Source organism: Lytechinus variegatus, chromosome 2 (genome assembly GCF_018143015.1).
Source record: "Lytechinus variegatus isolate NC3 chromosome 2, Lvar_3.0, whole genome shotgun sequence".
Lineage (NCBI taxonomy): Eukaryota > Metazoa > Echinodermata > Echinoidea > Temnopleuroida > Toxopneustidae > Lytechinus > Lytechinus variegatus.
The window spans coordinates 7,288,031-7,309,391 of NC_054741.1; the positions used below are offsets into that span (position 1 = coordinate 7,288,031).

General features: G+C 35.9%; 1 protein-coding gene across 1 annotated transcript in view; it reads left to right on the forward strand.

Annotated features, from left to right (window-relative positions):
- The first annotated feature begins 3,742 nt into the window (after positions 1 to 3,742).
- Positions 3,743 to 21,361, forward strand: part of LOC121407193 (RAB11-binding protein RELCH-like) — a 33,294-nt gene continuing 15,675 nt past the window's right edge. The window contains exons 1-13 of the mRNA XM_041598148.1: positions 3,743 to 4,124; positions 6,191 to 6,352; positions 9,153 to 9,211; positions 10,211 to 10,324; positions 13,578 to 13,781; positions 14,455 to 14,543; positions 14,885 to 15,247; positions 16,568 to 16,748; positions 17,485 to 17,597; positions 18,088 to 18,250; positions 18,817 to 18,954; positions 19,498 to 19,662; positions 20,332 to 20,506. Coding sequence (XP_041454082.1) covers positions 3,797 to 4,124; positions 6,191 to 6,352; positions 9,153 to 9,211; positions 10,211 to 10,324; positions 13,578 to 13,781; positions 14,455 to 14,543; positions 14,885 to 15,247; positions 16,568 to 16,748; positions 17,485 to 17,597; positions 18,088 to 18,250; positions 18,817 to 18,954; positions 19,498 to 19,662; positions 20,332 to 20,506 — 2,254 coding nt within the window. The 5' untranslated portion in view covers positions 3,743 to 3,796. The remainder of the gene's footprint in view (positions 4,125 to 6,190; positions 6,353 to 9,152; positions 9,212 to 10,210; positions 10,325 to 13,577; positions 13,782 to 14,454; positions 14,544 to 14,884; positions 15,248 to 16,567; positions 16,749 to 17,484; positions 17,598 to 18,087; positions 18,251 to 18,816; positions 18,955 to 19,497; positions 19,663 to 20,331; positions 20,507 to 21,361) is intronic.

A 21,361-nucleotide genomic window follows, 5' to 3' on the forward strand; every position in this document is an offset into this window, starting at 1 on the left:
AAAATATGGCCCGGAGCAAATGTTTGGTCACTATTTAAAGTTTCGCAAGCAAGCAACATTTGATTTACAAAAAAACAATCTGAAAATTAAAGATCCATTTAATATAGGTTTTCCCGTCCAATTTCGTAAAAGTTTTAACCGATTTAATGATGTAATAATTCAATTTGCAACTAATTTGAATGACCTATGAGATTAGCATTTAAATATCCAAATACTTAATTCAATTTAATTCTATTGGCATGCGATTTCATGGTTATCTCATAGAAACATGTATAAATCACGATCAAATTGAAATAGCTGAATAAGTGTTTTCAAATTCGCACCGGTACCTTCCTTGCGAACGTTTAGGAATTCAATATCATTAATATGCAATCACTTTATAGATATGGACAGTGTTTTTCGTTGTTGTTGTTGTTCACTTCTTTTGAATAATTATGGAAATGGATTTTACTCCTAAATTTGATGTTTACAATTTTACTGAAATGTATCATCCATCTGACAAACCATCATCGGAACAAAAACTCTTTTTTGTGCCACTTTCAATACCATGTTTCTTATCCCTACCCCAAAACGATATAAATTACAGTTATGTAAAATAAAAAAGAACAAGATGATGACGAGAAAATACCTGCCATTGGCATAGGTCATCCACCCACTCACTGGCGGATCCAGGGGGGGCACAGCCGACTCGTGCCCCTCCCCCTTTCGGCACAATAATTGGGTTTTTTTCGTGGACGAAATACCTTTATTCTTTGGTTAAAAACATTTTTTTTTGCTCGTCAAATTCCTCGGGAAAATGTGCCCCCCCCCCTTTTGGTAAATCCTGGATCCGCCCCTGCGCCCACTCATCAATCACTAAATGAATAAGCGTTTACAACCATATCCTACAAGTTTTACATGAATAAATTCTTTATCAATTATAATGGAATGAAATTATTTTAACTGAAAAGGTTAGAAAAATAGAAAATAGGGTAAAGTTTTTTTAAAAATTGTATAACGTGATGAAAAAAAAATGAACAAAGAAACATGCTATCCAAACTCGGTCGTTTAACGTGCAATTATGTGTGCTGATAAATGAAATTGAAAATGGTATTTTAGGCGAAATTAAATGATCAGTTGTTCGTCGCGAAATTAAATGACTCCTTAGGGCCATTAATTTGAACGAATATCTCTCTAAATTGAATTTCTACAAAATTCAAAGGAATGATATAGAACGGAATTGAATGCAAAATAAATGAAAATGAACCATGAGTTCAGAGGGTGGACGAAATATTTCGAATTTGAACGTCCTTTCATTGATTCAAATGCAACTCTGATGAAATTGGACGGGAAAACCTATATTTTACCCCGTTTTTCTAAATGTTTCTTGGACCAAAATCACCTTCCTTTTTTTGTATACTTGCTTGCTTGTCAAATTTAAAACAACACCGCCTCTTAAAAAAAATATAGACGGAGTGGACAAAAATTATCCGTTAAGGGGGTAGTCCTTTTTACATTTGCTTTAAAAAATTATATTCAGTAGATTATTTCAAGGACTGACTGAATGATTTTGATATATTAAACCCGAATAATATCATTCAAAAGATCATTTAATTCTCCGAATGATACCATGCTTGTAATGATCATGCCATCATGAAAAGAGCAAGATTCAAAAGTGTTGGATGAGGTCTGAATTGAAAAGCTGCAAAACGAGCAGGAAAATAGTCATGAAGGGTCAATAAAAACATGATTCTTTTGTCTGTGTCAACATGGTCAATAGAGATTCAAATCAATTAAGCTCCTGCTTCTTCATTTTTTTTGTAAAGGTTTACGTCGTGATGGTTCTGTGCGATCAGTGGTTCGAGTCGTGGCTAATTTGAAATACCCGGCATGCATGTTTGTTAGTTTGTTATGTGTTTGCTGCCTTGTGCAGAGGTGTGTTTGATTCCATGTTAATTTTGATGTTAAGGTGCATGAAAACAAAACAAACTGCTGAGAAACTCATGCACTCATAAACCATGCACGTAAAAAAAGAACAGTGACTGTCAATATTGTGTCATTTTGAAACTTTTGAATTTTGACCTTGTCCCACATTAAAGGGGTGGTCCAGGCTGAAAGCATTTATAACTTAATAAATAGAATAGAATTCACTAAGCAAAATGCCGAAAACTTCGTCAAAATCGGACAACAAATAACAAAGTTATTACATTTTAAAGTTTAGTAATATTTTGTAAAAACAGTCATCATGAATATTCATTAGGTGGGCTGATGATATCACATCTCCACTTGTTAGGTTTATTCAACTTTTTTCCTCCAAGAACTAGAAAAATTGGATTGACAACTGATTTAGTGCATTAGATATTTATCGCTGCAACTTATTTCATTATAAGGGAGACATATTATTCACACAAGTATAAAATAATGAAAAAAATATGATTTTATGTAATAAAATAAGAAAACGGAAAGTGGAGATGTGACATCATCAGCTCGCCTAATGAATATTCATTACGACTGTTTTCACAAAATATTGCTAAATTTTAAACTTCAATAACTTTATTATTTGTTATCCGATTTTGATGAAATTTTCAGCGTTTTGCTCAGTGAATTCTACTCTGTGTATTCAGATATAAATATTTTCAGCCTGGACCACCCCTTTAAGGCACTGCACTTCAATGTGAACCATGATAATATAATGTGGGGTATCATTTTAAAGAAAATTAAATGATCTATTCATTGATATCAATCACACATTAATATTTACTAAAACCGAGAAGGGATTATTGAAAACTCAGATTTCCAAACTTTGTTTGAGGAGGAGATACGTCTCTCACTAAAAATGCCAAGTGCGAACTTAACTTGCGCAAGTTTTTTTTTTTTTAGATCTATAGACTTGACAACGAGAAAGTACGATGAGCAACAGCTGATTTTTTTTTATACAGCGGGCCTATGGGCCAATTACAGTTATCTGAAAAGGGAACCTGAATATCAGAAGGAACTTAAAAAGATACGTATCCAAATTCAAATAATGCAAGCTGAACAACATTCAGACCTGAAACAATTTCAAGCACCTTTTGTAATAAAAATTAATGAATAGAATGCCTATACGATCAATGCGAGGGCAAAGTGTGGGCTGAACAATTTTAATTTGATCACACTGAGAGCTGAAAAGACAATATGTTCAAGCACAGTTTTCGTAATGCGTATCATAATTCATAAGCATTAGTCGAAATTATAGATTTCTGCAATATTACTACGGAAAAAATGCTAGTAATTATTGAAAAATATAAACATTTAGGTTTTGAAATGATGATCCTTTTTTTAATCTTCACATGAAATCTAATTATTTGAAACTTGAAATCTCACTCTCTCTAAAAGAAAGAAAAAAAAAAAACAGCAGCCCGGCAATTTTTGGCAACGATAATAGGAGAGGCAACAGTGGATATTTTGATACAGAGATAATAGCTAGGTTAATTGATTTATGCATTTTTGAATATCCCCAAATACAATGGATTTGAGTGGACGTGGCCCATGGCCATGTCGATCCGGATCGAGCAGATTCAAATTCATCCAAATTTGAAGAATTTTTAGCCAAATCACGGAATTTCACTCACTTTTTTCTGAACACTTGGCAAATGTCCCTAGGCTGACTGTCCAGCCCCAGCCCCCATCCCCCGGGCCCTCTATCGGATAAATTAATTTTCTAACGTTACACCCCCCCTGTGCGTACATTTCGAGTCATGTCGTGAAAGAAATCTTTCATCAAACAAGAAAATGCACTCCCTCTAAATGCTGTGTAAACAAATTTTGCGAAATAACCATGGCGGACTATAATCCGTTCTTCGGAGATGAGGACGGAGAAATTGAGGATAGCATCATTGCTGCGGTAGAAGAAGAAAAATCAAGACCATCCTCCAAATCTGAAGGTTCCCCCAAGAATGCCTGGTCCAAAGAAGAACTGAGTTATGACTCCATAGCGGTGAAATTACTAAAAGACAACCTTCTGCTTTCGGCATTGGAATTGCATACGGAGCTCACTGAAAATGGTCGGCAGCTGCCCCGCCTCCGTGATTACTTCTCCAACCCGGGGAACTTTGAGAAACAGTCGGCGGACGGCCGCGGTGGGTCTCCTCAAGTCGGGAATTTGTGTGAGTATCGGGGCAGTGAAATTTGCGGAAGTAAGTTTGTAATGAAATGGTGCACAATTTCATGATAATAATTGTATGGCAGTGAGTCCAAACTTCGCGCGTGTCCAAACTTCGCGGACGGTCATTATCTCCAAAACTAGCCAATATCCTTAAAATCTGACATCATCAATGTGAAAAGCGACCTAAAATTACCCTTCGCTGAAAGTTTCTTTAGGATTAGTCCAGTATTCATGAAAATATTGGCAAAAGATCGGCAAATTTGTCACCGTTAGCGCCCGTTTTGAAGAAATCAACAAGCATCTTAATATCACCATTTAGCAAGCAGAAATCATCAAAAATGTGAGTTAAATGTGGTACTAACCGATTCCATACCATTTTGCCATCAATCTGATATAAATATTTCACTTTTTGAGCTTGAGTCTTTGTTTAAATCTCCACAAAAGCTTTGGTGCGCGAAGTTAGGTCACACTTTTTCTGAACGGTTTTCCAGCACAGCCCGCATTCGCCGATCGGAATAGAATTTTGAGATCGCGATACCGGCGAAACCCCGTGACCTACTTTACATTTTCGTCCATGATTTTATAGTTTACGATCTTGTCGTCAATGTGGTTACTATTTCTTGAATTGGTTTTGTATAAATTATGAATAATTTGTGGACAAAATTAAGCCTGATTAATATTTTTGAAAAGTGCGCGAAGTTTGGACACCCCATCATATGTAGAGGGGGGGGGGGGTTCTGTTCAATCATGCCTACATTCATACCCTTTTTAGACAGGCTAAAATTTCCTTAACCCCGTACTATTGGTGGGGCTAAATGGCAATTTAGCCCCACCTATAGTACGGGGTTAAGCTTAGCCCACTTTCGTTTTACACAGCGTTTTTGCAAAGTGGGCTAACCCCACCTATAGTACGGGATTATTTGGCCCTGCAAAAAAGCAGGGTTATCCCACCAATTGCGGTGCTAAGAGCAATAGTACGGGGTTAAGATCGCATGTGTAAAACGAAAGTGGGCTAAGCGCTCCCATTCATGCCCCGCAACAGAGCCGGCCCTGTTGTCCAATCAGAGGTAAGTATAATGAATATTCATGAACAGCGATCACGGCGATGAAAAAAAAGCGCGCGCCAGAAGTCAGCGATTTTGGATATGACCCGAATGACCCCTCAGTGCGCTCATGAATATTCATGAGCTACCAATAGTCCGGGGTTAGCGAGTTTCGTGTGTAAAAAGCAAGCATTCCTTATCCGGGGTTAGCAAAAACAATTTGGCATGTGTGAAAAGGAAAATAAATAGTACGGGGTTAAGGATAGTACGGGGTTAGCGATAGTCCGGGGTTAAGAAAATCCTGTGTAAAAAGCCTATCAGAAACTTCCCTAGACATGTTAGGTAAAAAATTGTCATTATGAACCATTAAAAAAATTGACATGTTTAAGGGGCAGCTGCTCATATTAATAATAACTTTCTTAATCTGTGATTGGATTTTCGTCAACCTCCACCAATATATTTTATTATTTTTTGTGGTATTTTTACAAAAAAAAATTCTTCAGGGTGAACTTCCCCTTTAAGTACCAGTACCGTACTGTAATTAATGGTGTTAATGTTTACAAATTATGTCTAAACCAGACATGACATGTATCTTTTCTTTTCTCCTATTTTTTTTTCATTTACTGTTGTCTCATGTATACTTTTGTATATTACATTTAAGTGATGACAAGAATTATACTACTTGCAATCTTCCACTCTGAGATAATAAAGTTAAATCTGATGAAAAAATACATGTGACCATCTAAAAGTCAAATCTGTTACATAATAATATACAAACTTTGTGAAAGTTTCATTTTTTATATATACACAATCAATCAGTGTGGAATTATGAATATGAGGCTTGTCAGTTTTACATGTATGTTGCTGTTTCATATTTTCTTGTGTTGTATCAAACAGAAATAATGTTATGTTGCTATATTATGCAAGCTTGTTTCTTTATTTAAAAGAATGCGCAATGCAGTTGAGGAAAAATCATGATCAGCGAATCTATAGGCCTACATGTATTTGTGTATCTATTTTACAGATCGAACATCAAGTGAAACAACATTTGATTCCCTGGACTTAGCACGTTATTCAGATGATGGTAACAATCAGGTGGATGAAAGATTAACAGTTCTGGAGTTTGAATTGCGGAAAGCAAGGGAAACCATCAAATCACTCCGAGCTAACCTCACAGAAGCTGCAGGTTAGTCTATATATCAATGTTAAATTGAAAGTACACTTTTAACAAATTCATTATACAAGGTGTGCACAAAAATTATGTTGATATTCTGAACAGGAATAGATCTCATTCAGAAACATAAAATCTTGACTTACATTTATTAAACATTTACATGGCATTACTCGAGTTGATGAGGAAGATGCAAATGTTTTCATTTTTAAATAACATTTTATTATAAAAAACCAGGCATGGTTGCTCAGTGGTAAAGTGCCTGCCCCATGAATGAGAGGTCAAGGGTTTGACCCATGGCTTAGTCATTCCAAAGTCTGAATAAAATGGTACCTTCTGCCTTCTTGCTTAGTGCTCAGCATGCAGGGCTTAACTACATTGGCTACTCGTAAATAAAATATCATTGTCAGTATTATTATTAAAAATTGATTATGCAAGAACATCTCATGAACCCCAGCATGTATTAGTTTTATAGAAATATGTACCCCCCCAAAAAAAAAGCACAGCACAAATAATGTACCTGTGGTGTTAAAAGACAAGTCCATTCCAACAAAGTTGAATTGAATTAGCAGAGAAAAGTCCAATAAACATAACACTGAAAATTTCATCGAAATCGGATGTAAAATAAGAAAGTTATGACATTTTAAAGTTTTGCTTAATTTCACAAAACAGTTATATGCACATCCTGTTACATGCGGAGACTGATGACGTCACCCACTCACTATTTCTTTTGTATGAAATATTCTAATTTTCCAATCGTTGTCAAGTGAAACAACGATTAATTCCTCCCTGAACATGTGGAATTAGCATTATGTAATAATATATGGTTCAGTCAAGTTCTCATAAAACTTATTGTTAAATCTTTAAAAAATGAAATATTGTATAATTCAAACAATAAAAACAAAAGAAAAAGTGAGAGATGGACATCATCGACCGACTCATCTGCATGTCACCGAGTTGTGCATATCACTGTTTTGTAAAAAATAAGGGAAACTTTAAAATGCCATAACTTTCTTATTCTACAGCCGATTTTGATGAAATTTCCAGTATTCTGCTAGTTTGATTTTTCTCTATTTATTCAAATCAACATTTTTCTGGGGTGGACTTGACCTTTAAGTACAGTATATGCAATTGCATTTGATGTTCAAAACTAAAATGTGAAAAGGTTAATTTTTCTGTTAAAAAATTAAGTTGTCATTGATTGAATATGTAAAAAAAAATCAAATTTCTATTCAACATCTAGGTAAAATCCTTGCAAGCTAAAAATACTTCCATCTCTCCATCATCTTGTGAGTTCAGTGGGGGATGAGAAAGGGGGAAGGTATCAAAATATCCCTCCCTTTAATGCAGTATATTTGTTATCTTTGTTCCCTCCACATATTTCCATTCAATCTTTCTGCTTTCTTTTCTTCATTATGCTGCAGCTACTATTTTAATAATTAGTTTGCAAGTAGTGCCTAACACTTTCTTTATCACAGGTATCTGTATTGTAGCATAATACTAGAGAAGTTCTTTAGTTTACAAGCATTGCATCCCACTGCATTCAAGGAATAAATTCCTGCCAGGTACCCATTTACCTCTCTGGGGTTCAGTGCAGCAGTTTGATCATGTGACCCTTTAACGGCACATGATCGATTGTAAAATGCCCTTAGATTTGACCCTTGACATGTGCTTGTTAGGATTTCTCAGTATGTACATGTGCCATTCACCAGTCAATCTGAATTCTGTGAAAAGGGGGTGTGTATTCCATTTATCCGAATTGATTTATTGATATCAGTATAGATCCTCCATCTGCTGTATGTATCTGGAGATATTTCTTGATTTTGAGCAAGCCTTCATTGAATATGACAGGTACATGTAGTGTAAGAACCATGTAGAAAATGATGAAGTTTATCCTTATTGTTTTTGTTTTGTCATGTTTTTGCCATTGTTAATTAGGTTTGTGTTATCACATCAGGTTGTCAAGTCGGGCAATCGTGAAACCAAGCATTCAAGTAAAGGGTCACCTCAATTCCCAATCGTCAGGTCCAGTTTACTCGACCATTCGAGAAAAGGGCCCCCTACATGTAAATTCCTAAAAGGGCGGTTTCCAGTTTACCTGATGTTTAAATGAAAATCATAACAAAATTATTGAATGGTCTCGTAAACTGGACCAGACGTTTTGGGAATATCTGGGGCCCTTTCCTCGAATGGTCAGGTGTAAGCAATTGCCCGACCTAACACAACAACTTGGATGACATGAGCCATTAATTATATAAAAATATATTTTTCTACATGTACAATTCAAATCTTATCTGAATCTGATTTAGTCTTATAGATTTCTTCTGCTCTTCCCTGATTTCCTCCCTCTGTCACTCTTTTACCCCTTCCCTTCCTAGTACCCTTCTCTCTCTTCACTCCTCCATCTTTAATCCCCCATCTCTGTCTATAATTCAACTTACCATCTCATTCTGATTTAAACTTTTAGATTTCTTCAGCTCTTCTCTGATATCCTCCCTCTGTCCTCTTCTACCCACTCCTCTTCCCAATCTCCTTCTCTCTCTTCTCTCTTCAATCCTCTTTATTGTGCCTTACATCATGGTATGTTCTCTTCCTCCTTCCCTCTTCCAACCCCCTCTTTTCAAAGTAAAACACAGTGTCATGAGAAAAGATGGGGTACTTGATAAACTCCAAGAGAAATTAAAGATTCTGAAAAGAATTCAGCATGCCATCGTGATAAAATCTTACGGGGGAATATTCCTGGCGTGAGCAGCTTCCGACCTGTGAAAGATATTTTCACCATGGAAATCTTGATTTCTTTTTATGTATATTTCAGAGAGTGACATTCCATCACCTGTGCATTCCAATACTGATATGGAGGGAGCTGTAGCAGAGGTATGAAATCTTTAAGTCATTTGGGAACTGTTCACATTTGAACCCTAACTGATAGGTTTATGAGACTTATTGGTTCTTGAGCATTGTTTTAAACAAACTGGGCATGCAACAATGATCTCGATTAGTCAGAAAGCTGAAGTGAGAGAGCAAGATAAAGGGGAGGTAGGGGGAAGGGAATGGAGAGGTTTCTGTACATTTATGATCACTTTGAATTTTAATGTATGTTGAATCTTTTACATGTACTGGTGCTTTTTTAATACAGTGACACATATCTGTATAATTCATATAAAGATAATATAAAAATCATAATATATCCATGATGGCATGCTGTAACCAAATTTCAGTGTAAATTGCTATCAGAATATGATTGTTGCTCTCAACCTTTTGGCACTTTGCCAACTTGCTTTCATGGGTGAAAAACACCCCCTTATCATGATAATTTGATCTGGAATTCAACTTTAAATGCAGAAAAACATTTAACAACATTTGATTTCAATGATACATGTACGCATACATGTATGTGTAGTTGACCAAACCCTATAACCATGTTATGTTTTTTTTTAAAGTAAATTGTAAAGCAACAGAACTATAAGTTGGTACATGTAGGTGTACATTTCTGAATGTTTTTAGTTCTGATGCAATCTTTGAATGGCGTACCTGTCTGAAATGGTCCCTATGGAGTAGAGCATATTCATGTATATTGGAAGCCTTAACCCAACACAGACCTGTTTCATGTTGGTATATAGTGTAAAGTACATGATAATGAGGGATTTGCTTCTCAATAATGTGAAGAATTTGTTTGTTCTGTAGTATTTTGACGAAAGTGGAATGCCAAATTGTGAATGAAATTACATTTTTCTTTCAAACCATTTTGTTAAAATGAAATGCATTTCTTAGATAATGATAATCTTTTTTTTATATCATTTTCATTTAATTGGTCATTGGCTTATTCAAACTCATTTTTTTTTGTTCCTTTGCTTCCTTTGTTTATTTTTGTAGGAAGCCACCAAGCCTCTTGAAAGGAGAGCAGTCAACTTTCTGGTGAATGAATACCTCATGAACAATAACTATAAACTCACATCCATCACATTTGCAGATGAAAATGAAGATCAGGTAAGAAATGTAAAGATGATGATGAGGATGGTGACGATGATAATATTGATGATGCTGAGGATGTTGGAGATTGCGGTGATGATGATAATGATGAGGATGGCAATGATGATAATGACAATTTCAACGAGGATAGCGAGGACAGTGAGGATAGTCATTCTAGTGATGACTATGATGATGGTTATGATGATGTTGATGATGATGATGACGATGATGATGATGCTGCTGATGATGATCATGATGATGTTGTTGATGATGATAGTGATGATGGTGATGGTGATGATGACGATGATGATGATAATGGTAATGATGATGATGATGATGACGACGATGATGAAGATGATCATGATCATGATGATGGTGATGATGATGATGTTGATGATAATGTCGATGATGATGATGATGATGATGATGTTGATGATAATGTCGATGATGATGATGATGATGATGATGTTGATGATAATGTCGATGATGATGATGATGATGATGATGATAATGGTGGTGCTGATGAGGACAGGGAAGAGAGAAGGAATTAATCGATAGGGGAGGGGTACATGTAAAGTTGAGGTGTGAGAGAATGATAGAGGAGGGAAAGAGAGGAGAGGGCAGGGAAGGGGAGAGAAGGCATTCAATTGAGAATGAAATAGGAATGAGGAAAGTTGAGGAGTGTAGGAGAGAGGGTGGAGAGTGTATGGCAGGGGAGTTGGAATGAAGGGTGAGGATGAAGTTGGGATATAAGGAGAGGGAGAGAGGATGTAATATGAAAGAGCGAGGGAAGAGGAAAGGGAGTTAAGTTTATATATAACCCCCCTGATACCAATGTAATAGTCACATACATTAATATAAGCATGCATGCTTGCAATCCTAGCATCCATTACGCATTTCAAGTCTGCCACTTCTCAATGTAAATTTGCATGTGTATCAGATTTCCAATTCTCTTCGGGGCTCTGAGTGGCTTTTCATTAGTGCTTTGTCAGTAGGTGTTAGTGCCATGACAGGAACATGAACCAAATGGGCTGTATCAGTAAGCTACTCATAAAAATATAGTGTGCAACTCTGTGAATCACTGGAACCTTATCATGTATTTATAGTGTCCCTACACATAATTGTACACTATGCATTAACAACACTACATGTACATGTATAAAGGAAAAAAAAATTGAATTCCTGACCTAACTATCTTAAAATCTAATGATTTATATACAGCTTGCTATTGGCACTTTAAATGAGTATAAATTGAAAATTACCAAATCATATTGTGTATAATTTTATCATCATAAACTATCATGTATTTTATACAACTAGCTTAAATTCAATGCAATATGGTCCATCAAACAAAGAGATATGAGGGTTTTTTTAGCACTCATCAAAAAACCTCTCAATCCAAGTTTCATTATTAGCTTGAAAAAAGTACAAATAGTCAAATCACACTTTCATTCACTCTTGTATTTCCTTCATTAGATTTTCGTCCCACAACTTGCTGGGCCATTACTTTCATTGAAGATCTAAAAAAAATTGAATGATATCCTTAATCAAACATGAAAATCGATTGATTGGTTTATTATGCATGTAGGCCTACTAAAGGTAACTACAACGAGATGAATTAAAATAAATATTTTTAAATACATGTCCTTGTCTTGATCTCATGTATTCATCAGAAGGGATGAATGAATAGGTCATCCCCAAGTCCTGAACTAAAAAAAATCCTTATTCCTAATACAGATTTACCCCAGTGGCTTCTCGAATAGATAGCAAATAGCTGAACCTCACTTCACATGCTACATAATACAAAACTTGGATGGAGAGGTTTCCTGGGGGGTGTTTCACAAAGATTTAAGTATGACTTAGGTCGCACTTAAATGTCAACGCGTACATGATATGCAACGCGCAATCTTATTGATCAATACGCAGTAGTGCGCGTCCTCTTGGCATGATCTGACCAATGCTGTCATGCCTTTTACACTACGCGAAACTAGACATTTAAGTGCGACTCTAAGTCATACTTAAATCTTTGTGAAACACCCCCCTGATGTGTAATGAAAAAATGTTCATATCTTTGTGATTATTAGACCACATCACATAAAATTTCATCCAATTGAAAAAAAAATGAATTGTAGTTTACGGGTGTAAAAACATAAACAATATAATGTCATTTTAATAATTTACCCATCTAGAGTGCCATTAACATTTTTGATTGGACATGCTCTATGTACATGTATACATGTATATCATACGAAAGAGAAAAGCATATGTTCTCCACCTAGTTGCAAATTGCGGTCAGTCTTGCATGAATAATTATGTGAATAAAAAATGCAATAATGCATGTTGTTGGACCTTTCTGTGACCATTGATCCATAACTTTATGTTTCTATCATTCTATGCTTCATTGATCATGTGCTATTTCAATTTCTTTTCCAGATTAGGTGATATGTTATATTAGATACAAATTTTCATACTTTTTGTTGTTTGTTTCTTTTATTTATTATTTCATTTTGACAGGATGGGGTCGCTTTCGGGAGGGAGCACTTCTTTAAAATAAACTTGTACCAAAACATATAAAGTACCATTTGATTGTGATTTTATGTATTGTCAGCTCCCCCCCCCCCCCACTTTCAAAACTAAGGAAAATGAAATGTGAATCCAACTGCATCCTGTCAATGAGGTCAAATAATTTGTGAAACAAACAATACTAATTGAAATAATCTGAATTATTTATGAAACAAAAGCATAGGTCATCTTCGCCTAAAATCTACGCAAAGGCCGCGACTTTTCTCTTTGCCTTTATGAGTCTGATGCCTTTGTGCGAAACATCAGCAATCAGTCGGATGCAGATTATGTACTTTAGCTGTGAAGCAGCCACTGCCTATACACTTCTGTCTTGCTTGATGTCTTTTTTTCTTTGCGACCAGGATACAATGCAGGCTTTTTTATTACTAAAGACCACCACCGGACATTCATTGACAAAAAAAAAGAACTAATGCTAAACTGGAGTATATAGGTGGTGGCTGCTCGCATCCAGAGTGCGAAGTCTTCCGTATCAGACGTATTGCTGTCGTTTCACGTAAATGAATCAGACTCATAACTTAGACAAAGACAAAAGCTGCAACCTTTGCCTAGATTATAGGCCAGGGTCATCTCATCTCTTGGAAAAATATATGGAAGACCGTCATGATCACTGAAGCATTCAGCTTTGAATATATTTTGATATAGTCCCAAATTTTCATGTTGAAGTATTAATATTCATGTATTTTCCAAGGACTTTGATGACTGGGATGATGTTGGTCTGAACACGCCCCATCCACCTGATCTTCTGCACCTCTACCGAGACTACAGTCGTCATGTGATCGTCAAGCCCGAGATGAAGGATGTAGGATGTGGGGAGGATAGCATCGACGAGGAGCAGCCGGAAGCGGTGGAGGCGGACCTTAACATGAGCATTGAGCAACAGAGGCAGCATTATGTGAGTAGGGTTGAAATGTATAAACAGTTATTTATGAAGCCTTGTCCAGTGCAGGCAAAGCTCACCAATATTTATCTTTTGTTCAGACATGGTGAAATGAAATATGCAGTGTACAATTCAAAATTGAAAGAAAAAGAATTCCACAGTTACATAGACATAGTATCGTCATAGATATGACATCAAAGCAATTTATTTGTGATATATTGAGTATGAATATCCAGTGTTGTGGGTTTTTTCCACACGACTTTGGACCACAAGAGTAATGTTATGCTCTCTTGTAGAATTTTATTGGTTTGCCATTTTTTTGTATCCAGGCAACCAGTAAAGTCTCTTTAATTATCAACATTTATTGAATTTGTACACAAATTGTGCTGAGCTACATGTATTTTAGTATTTATTATACAAATGGTGTTTTTTGTGAATTATTATTCAATAGTTTGTTTTCAAAGTCAGCATTGCTATATTGAATTGCGTGATGCAGGTGAGACTGCCAGAGCCGTTCCACTTGTTTCTTGTCTTTTTCTTTTTTTACTAATAAAAAGTAAGAAGGGATGGTCCCATTGCTTTCCCCCTGTACTGAACAAGCCTTAGAAAAACAGCATCCCCTAAGTATACAAGTATCCTAATAAATTCTTCATGAATAATGAATAACGCTCCATTATTATAATTTCAGGAAGCTGAAATGGAAAGTCTTGAGAAGCAAGCTGCACAGCTTAGAGAAGAGAAAGCTGAACTTAATATGGTTGTAGAGAAAATGGAAAGGTAATTTATTTGTTTACAGTCTGGTATAGAATATATTTATGTGTTGAATAAGGCTTTGCAATTCTTTGAAAAGTTTGTGTTTTATTTGAGGGGCAGGGTGGCACATTGTCTTGTCTTTGAAAACATTTTCTTGAATGGATCTTTAAAAAAAGTTTTTATTTTGATATTGACAACATGACAAATGACCACATTTCCATATCCAGTTCCCTATTTACAAAATTATATTTCCCTCACATGATCATTACTTACTCTTTTGTGATTTGACAAGTAGATTAGAATGTCAGATATATTCCAACCCTATATCAATGCTTTTAATACTTTGTGAACATTTATTTCTACAGAGAAATCCAATCCCTAAAAGCCCCTAAGCAGTCCACACCTATGGTTAGTCCAATCACATCACCAATGAAAGACCCCACCCTACACCCTGACCACAGAGGAGAGAGACGGGAGCCCATAGGCCAGGAGATGACTGAAGACACACCCCCTTCATCATCATCATCCAATCAGGTGGAAGCATTAAGGGATATACAGCCCGAGGAGGAAGAGGATGGGAGAGAGGAGGAGGATGAAGTAGACGGTGTGGATGAGATTGATGCGGTTGTCAACGGCGATGAGAGGAGTGGGGAGGGTCAGGAGGAGTTCAGAGAGGTCGAAGGTCAGACAGAAGAGAAGATGGTGGATGGTTATTTGACAAGGAGGAAGTAAGAACTGGAACATTTTTTTCATTAGCTTTTTTCTGAATTCCAGTTTATCATAAGGCCATGTTTTAACTGAAATTGTTCGAAGACAAAAATTTTGAAATCTGTTTACATTGTATGGTATTTTTATGTAGTTGACTGTGCCCTTTCCTGATGCTGTAATGGTGAAGAAAAGGATTTTTGTCATTATTCTTGTACAGTTATGAATGATTTGAGTTTAAAATGAGCTGATGAATTGAACCTTTACTGTTTGATATTTTTTGTTATTTTTTTCCACAATTGGCTATCCATAGTTACACCACAACTTTTGAGCGGAGTTAATATTACACCCAAGTTCAGAATATAGGCCATATTATCCTGCTTAAAAAGTTTTAAGTACTACGAAGCATTCATGCTAATGCTCTCATATGACCCCATAACATGCATCTTTTTTGTTTTACCCATGTACAGTATGTTTTTATCAACCTTCCTATGTATGACTGTGAAAGATCTTGAAAATTTTAACTGATACTAGTCTTAAGTTAGCAGCGTTCCATTTTAAAGAATTAAACTATTGCTGCTGCAATGCTCTTTACATTTATATACATTTCATTGGCCACATTAATGCATACTTGTATTCTACATGTACCCACTCATTCAATTAACAAGGTTATAATATAACCTTGTTCTCAGTTATATCTCCATGTGTGGCAAAATAATGGTTGCAATGTTTGGCTTAATTTCTCTTTATATATGGGACAAATGCTTGATTTTCTTACACTGTCAGTTTTCATTACAGGCATTCATCATATAACTTGGCTGCTATGTAAATTTAATTCTTGAAATTATTTTTTTCTTAATTAAATATAGAGATTGAAAAATGAAAATTTTCTTGCCATATCACTTTCCACCAATAGAGGGCGTACACAAAAATATGCCCAAAATTCAAGTTTTTGAGCGCTCTGGTGAATACAAAAATTATTCCCAAGTTCTTAATGAAAAATAAATTGCAACTGTGTGGAAATCAGTACTGTGGTCACAAAAGTGATATTTTAATGATTTTTCAAAGTGTGTGCTTTGACAAAGCATTGGCATACCATAGTCCTACCTGTAGATTCCCCACAGGCAGGATGGTTGCAGTGAACAAGTGCATGTACCCTCTGAAAGTGTCTTCCCTGTACAATGCCCATAGGAATTACATTATCTAGCAGACAACTGATCAAATCATGATGTATATTTGAAATTATCTACTGGCTGAATTAAAAAAAAAATCCATTTCATTCTGCTGAATAAATATATACATCAAATATATTCCGTCATCAAACGGTTGTATTTTTGTTATAGAAACGTTTCTGAAGCATTCCAGAGGGCTCTGCTAGGGACGGTCGTTCATCCTGTAGAAACCACAGAGACGAGACTCTTGGAAGAGGTTTCCCACATAGCGTCATCGGGTCAAGAGGTCGTTGAAATGCTTGCAAGATGTCTGCCCCATATCATTCCTAATGTACTACTTGCAAAGAGAGAGGTACGTTAATTAAAGTTATTAATGTATGTATTTACATAGCAATGCACCTGGCTTTTTACGTAACACATTGAAAATTCTTTTAATCTTATTTGGAAGCCCCCCCCCCTATATATGGCCACCATAAGTTGCAGTGATATAAAGTTGGATTTTGTACTTTACCCAAAAAGGTTTGCGCATTACATACTTGCACTTCATATTCCCATGGCCAAGTGGTCCGACTACACAAAAGTCTGATGTTTGATTCCCGCCACAGCTCTTGACAGAGGCGTATTTCTATACTTTTTTTATTGCTCTTTTTATCTTGCTTCAAATAAATGGAAATGCTTAGTGCAGTATTGATGCCAACGTGTACATGTGTTTAAACAAAAAATATATATATATATATATAACGTTCATTCATGAAATCATTCATGCAATGTCGCTTTAGCGCTTAGGAACACCATGTCTTAAGCGTTATATAAATACAATGTATTATTATTATTAATTAGGAAGCAGGCCAGAGAATACATCTTCTGTTTCAACGATAAACTTCTTTGTCATCCTACTATGGTCCTGTATCATGCCTGTTTCATAAAGACTTCTTATAACAAATACACAATTTCCATAATGAGTTTGCCATCCACCAATCAAATCAAATTATTTTAGTAGCTTAAAACTGTTATAACAACCTTTATGAAATGGTCCCATATATGTACTCCACAGTGTCAATGCATGTTTATCTACCTTCTTTCCGTAGGAACTTGTACCGTTAATCCTATGTACTGCCAGCTCCCATCCTGAGGCCAAAGAAAGAGACCAACTATTAAATCTCCTTTTCAATCTCATCAAAAAACCTGATGAAGACCAAAGGTAAATTCAAATAATTTATTTAATGTCAATAAATTGTGCACTAATGGCATTATTTTATTGACCAATGAGATTAGATAGGAAGTAGGCCCGTATTGAAAATGTGAAAATCTTACAAAAAAGAAGTTTCAAGAATGGTGACTTGTTCCATATTTTGTGAATACAAATATATAAATAAGAGTGATAGGAAATTCATATCCATATGCATATAATAGATGGACATTGTAGCAAGTTATGGTTGAATTCTTGCATATTTCCTGTTAAAATTTAGATATTTAGGGTAGTGTCATTGTAATCAATCAAAGTTACAACATTAGTTCACAGAGATATTCTTTCCTTCAGTGATAGAGCTAATGAACATCTTGATGCAAGGAATGGTTTTTATTCAAATAGAATATTAGAATATAAATTTAGAACTAAAAAAAAATAGATCCTAGAAAAATAAACTACAGGCATATGAATTAAAATTAAATTTCCTCTTCTTTCTCCCCAGACAAATCATTCTAAGTGGCTGCGTAGCATTTGCTAAGCATGTAGGACCAACAAAGGCAGAGTCAGAACTGCTTCCGCAATGCTGGGAACAAATTACACACAAGTACCTGGAAAGAAGACTACTTGTGGCTGAGTCATGTGGAGCACTGTCCCCTTACTTGCCAGTAAGTGATATACCAGATTGCTTCATACTTGTAGGAACTTGACATTATTTGTTTTATATTTATTTCATAAATTTTGAAAATTTGTGTAAATTTGTATAAAAAAAATAAATAAATAATGGGGGGGGGGCAAAAGCTATATATCAAAGGATTGAAAGCTGAGGAAACATGATAAACCACATCATAGGATAGACCTATAGTCATTATTAATATTACTTCATAGCTTGTGTCATGTATTTTTTTTTTTTACTTTGTAAATCTGTGTAAATTTTGACTTATGGAGGGAAAACAACTTGGCACTTTTTATTTGTGAAGGATAATAAATGAGAAAATTTGAAAACAATTCTTTCATCTTTATGCTCTATTTCAAACCCTTGTATTATAGTGCCCAGATTGCTATATATCCCAAAGATTATTATCAATGAAGGCGGAGGAGAGGATACAAAATATCAGTGCATTGAAAATTTTGTTGGCTCTATCTCTCACTCTCCCTTTTGTCTCTTTCTCACCCTCTGCCCCCTTCTTTCTCTCTCTCTCTCTCTTGCTCTTTTCTTCTCTCTCCAATGCAGAAAGAAATCTGTAGCTCGTTAGTCCTCTCCATGCTACAGCAGATGCTTGAAGACAGAGCAGAGGAGATCAGGGGCTCGGCCGTTAAGAGCTTAGGTCTTGTCTTCTCTCTCATAGATGATACAGACAAATACAATCAGGTAAGTGATCGTTAGATGAAAAGATCTCATTTTGCTGAAATATTTAGGACCATGTCACCCATGACTTTTGAGTTGAACTTTCTAGAAATGGGGACAGCCTGATCCTTGGTATTGACTTTGAGTGGGGGTTGGAATGCTGGTATTAAGCTTTATGTGCCAGTGTGCTGTCAATATTTGTTTGTGTGGCTCTTGGAATGATGGGGAGCTTCATTTTCAGTAAAGAACTGGAGTGAGAAATAAATGGATTGCAGATTTAGAAATGCCTATCATTTAAACTTAAAATTTGTATTAAGTTGTGGTTGAATATGTGTAGATTCTAGTGTGACAATCATGTGATATTAAAGGGGTAGGGTTGCAACAATTCTTTGCTCTCATGATATTGTTGGAGGAATAATTAATTAATAAAGACACATGTAATGTGGCTCAGATTTATAATTGAGGGTATGCTAGGTCCCAGGTTTGGGCTTCAGAGTAATGATTACTCTGTAAAATACAAAATTGTATCATATTTTTCTTCAAAATGTCACCTCTTTAATTACCTAGGGCCTAGACCTGCTACTGAAGGCTCTGGGTGATAGCTCAGACAGTGTAGTCAATGCAACTCAACAAGTCTTTCTCTCTGCCTTTGCTGCCTGGGCCCAAGATCTTGACAGACTGGAAACCAACCTCATCTCAACAGTACTTAAACGCCTAGAAGTCACTGCCATTGTAAGTTGAGATGGGACCATCTTACACCACTCTCTTTTTGCTGAATTGTTTCCCATACACTAGTTCTTGCAAAGGTGATGGTGCCATAGTATTGTCTTAGTCTGCAGGCACAGACCCTCATTGAAACTTTGATCAGCAAGTGTATGTACACACAAAGACTAGCACGTCACTACTTGCTGTTTCAATTAAGCGAGAGGGCCTTCAGTACACAAGGCATTAGTAGGCTGCACATTCAGACCCGTAACTCAAGTGAAGGGTTCACACTCATCTAATGCTAGCCAAATGTGATGAGAGTGTACAATGCTATGATCCTTATGTTTATGCACCTGTACCAAAAAAAAGGGATTACCATCAGTCTTAAAATGAAGCTATAAGACAGGTTATCTCTTCTGTGTTGATGGGCATTTGTCTAATGCTTTAATGGTGAAGAAATCTGTTTTACTTATTTTGCCAAGAAAGTTTGTAATAGCTTGAGTTCCACAAGTATTGTAAAAATATACTATATCAATAACCTAATATTATAATTCATTGATGTCTTCACTGTAACAATATTTCAATGTTTTCAGCACATGTAGCATACCATAAAGTGCAAATACAAATTACAGATTAAGTCTTTCCTCCTAATTATAAATTTCTCCCTTTCACACTTCCTTTTTTTTTCTGGGTCAGGATCTTCAAAGGCCCAAGCCAGATCTCCTACAGGGTGAGAGGCTGATAGAACACTACGCTCACACGTTACAGTGCCTCGTTCCTGCCTTATACGCCAACATCCTCAAGACGGGACCGTTTGAAGAACAGTTACAGAATGGGGTGGAAGAGGACGGTGAAGAAGAGGAACTTGAAGGTAAATGCTTGTTATGTTGGGATCTAAAATAAGTGATTTGCTGAAATCAATCATGTGACCTTTTGTTTACTTTAGCTAAGAGGAAATTTGCTGACTGGTACTGATGGCTAGTGCTATAGACTTTGTGATGACATCGTGTCACCTTCTTAGATGCTGAACCCATTTTGTGCCTTGCTTGCATTGATCCATAGCTGACGCTCCTCAAACAACGTCTTTTATATGTAATCATGTAACCTATGAGGGAGGGCACTATGAGCTTACAACATCATCCAAAGTATGCATCAGGTTTATTGATTGACCAGTCATGATTTTGAGATGTCTGTGGTCTATATTATGGTTGTTCCACTTTATATGTTTGTCATTTTGCCTCCGAAGAAGTTTCTGCTAGGATCAAAAGCTTAGGCCCCTTTTTACTCTCTTATGATTTTGAGATAACGACTGTTTTAGAATATCAAGGATTCAAATCTCTATCTTTATATAAAACCAACATAATGCACACCTTTATGTTCAGTTACCTTCAACTATTACCTATGATTCAGTCAAAATGCACTTGGCTTTGCCTCTGGCTTGTTCTAAATACTTCAAAGGTATCTTGTGTGTGGAATTCTTACTAATGCCCTTGATGATGATTTGTATTGTTTATATAAATATACCCTTCAAGATTTCCTCTATCAACAGCCCATTGTAGAGAAGTTTGAACTGTACTGCTATCTTTTACTACCATGGTTACAATGCTCAACAGCCAATAGAAATCAAGGATTCCTTGGATGATATTAGATGCTACCATTTGATGCCAAAGTTACCGTAACAAACACTGTGAAGAGAATTCACTATTCTAGGGCACGGGCAAATTAC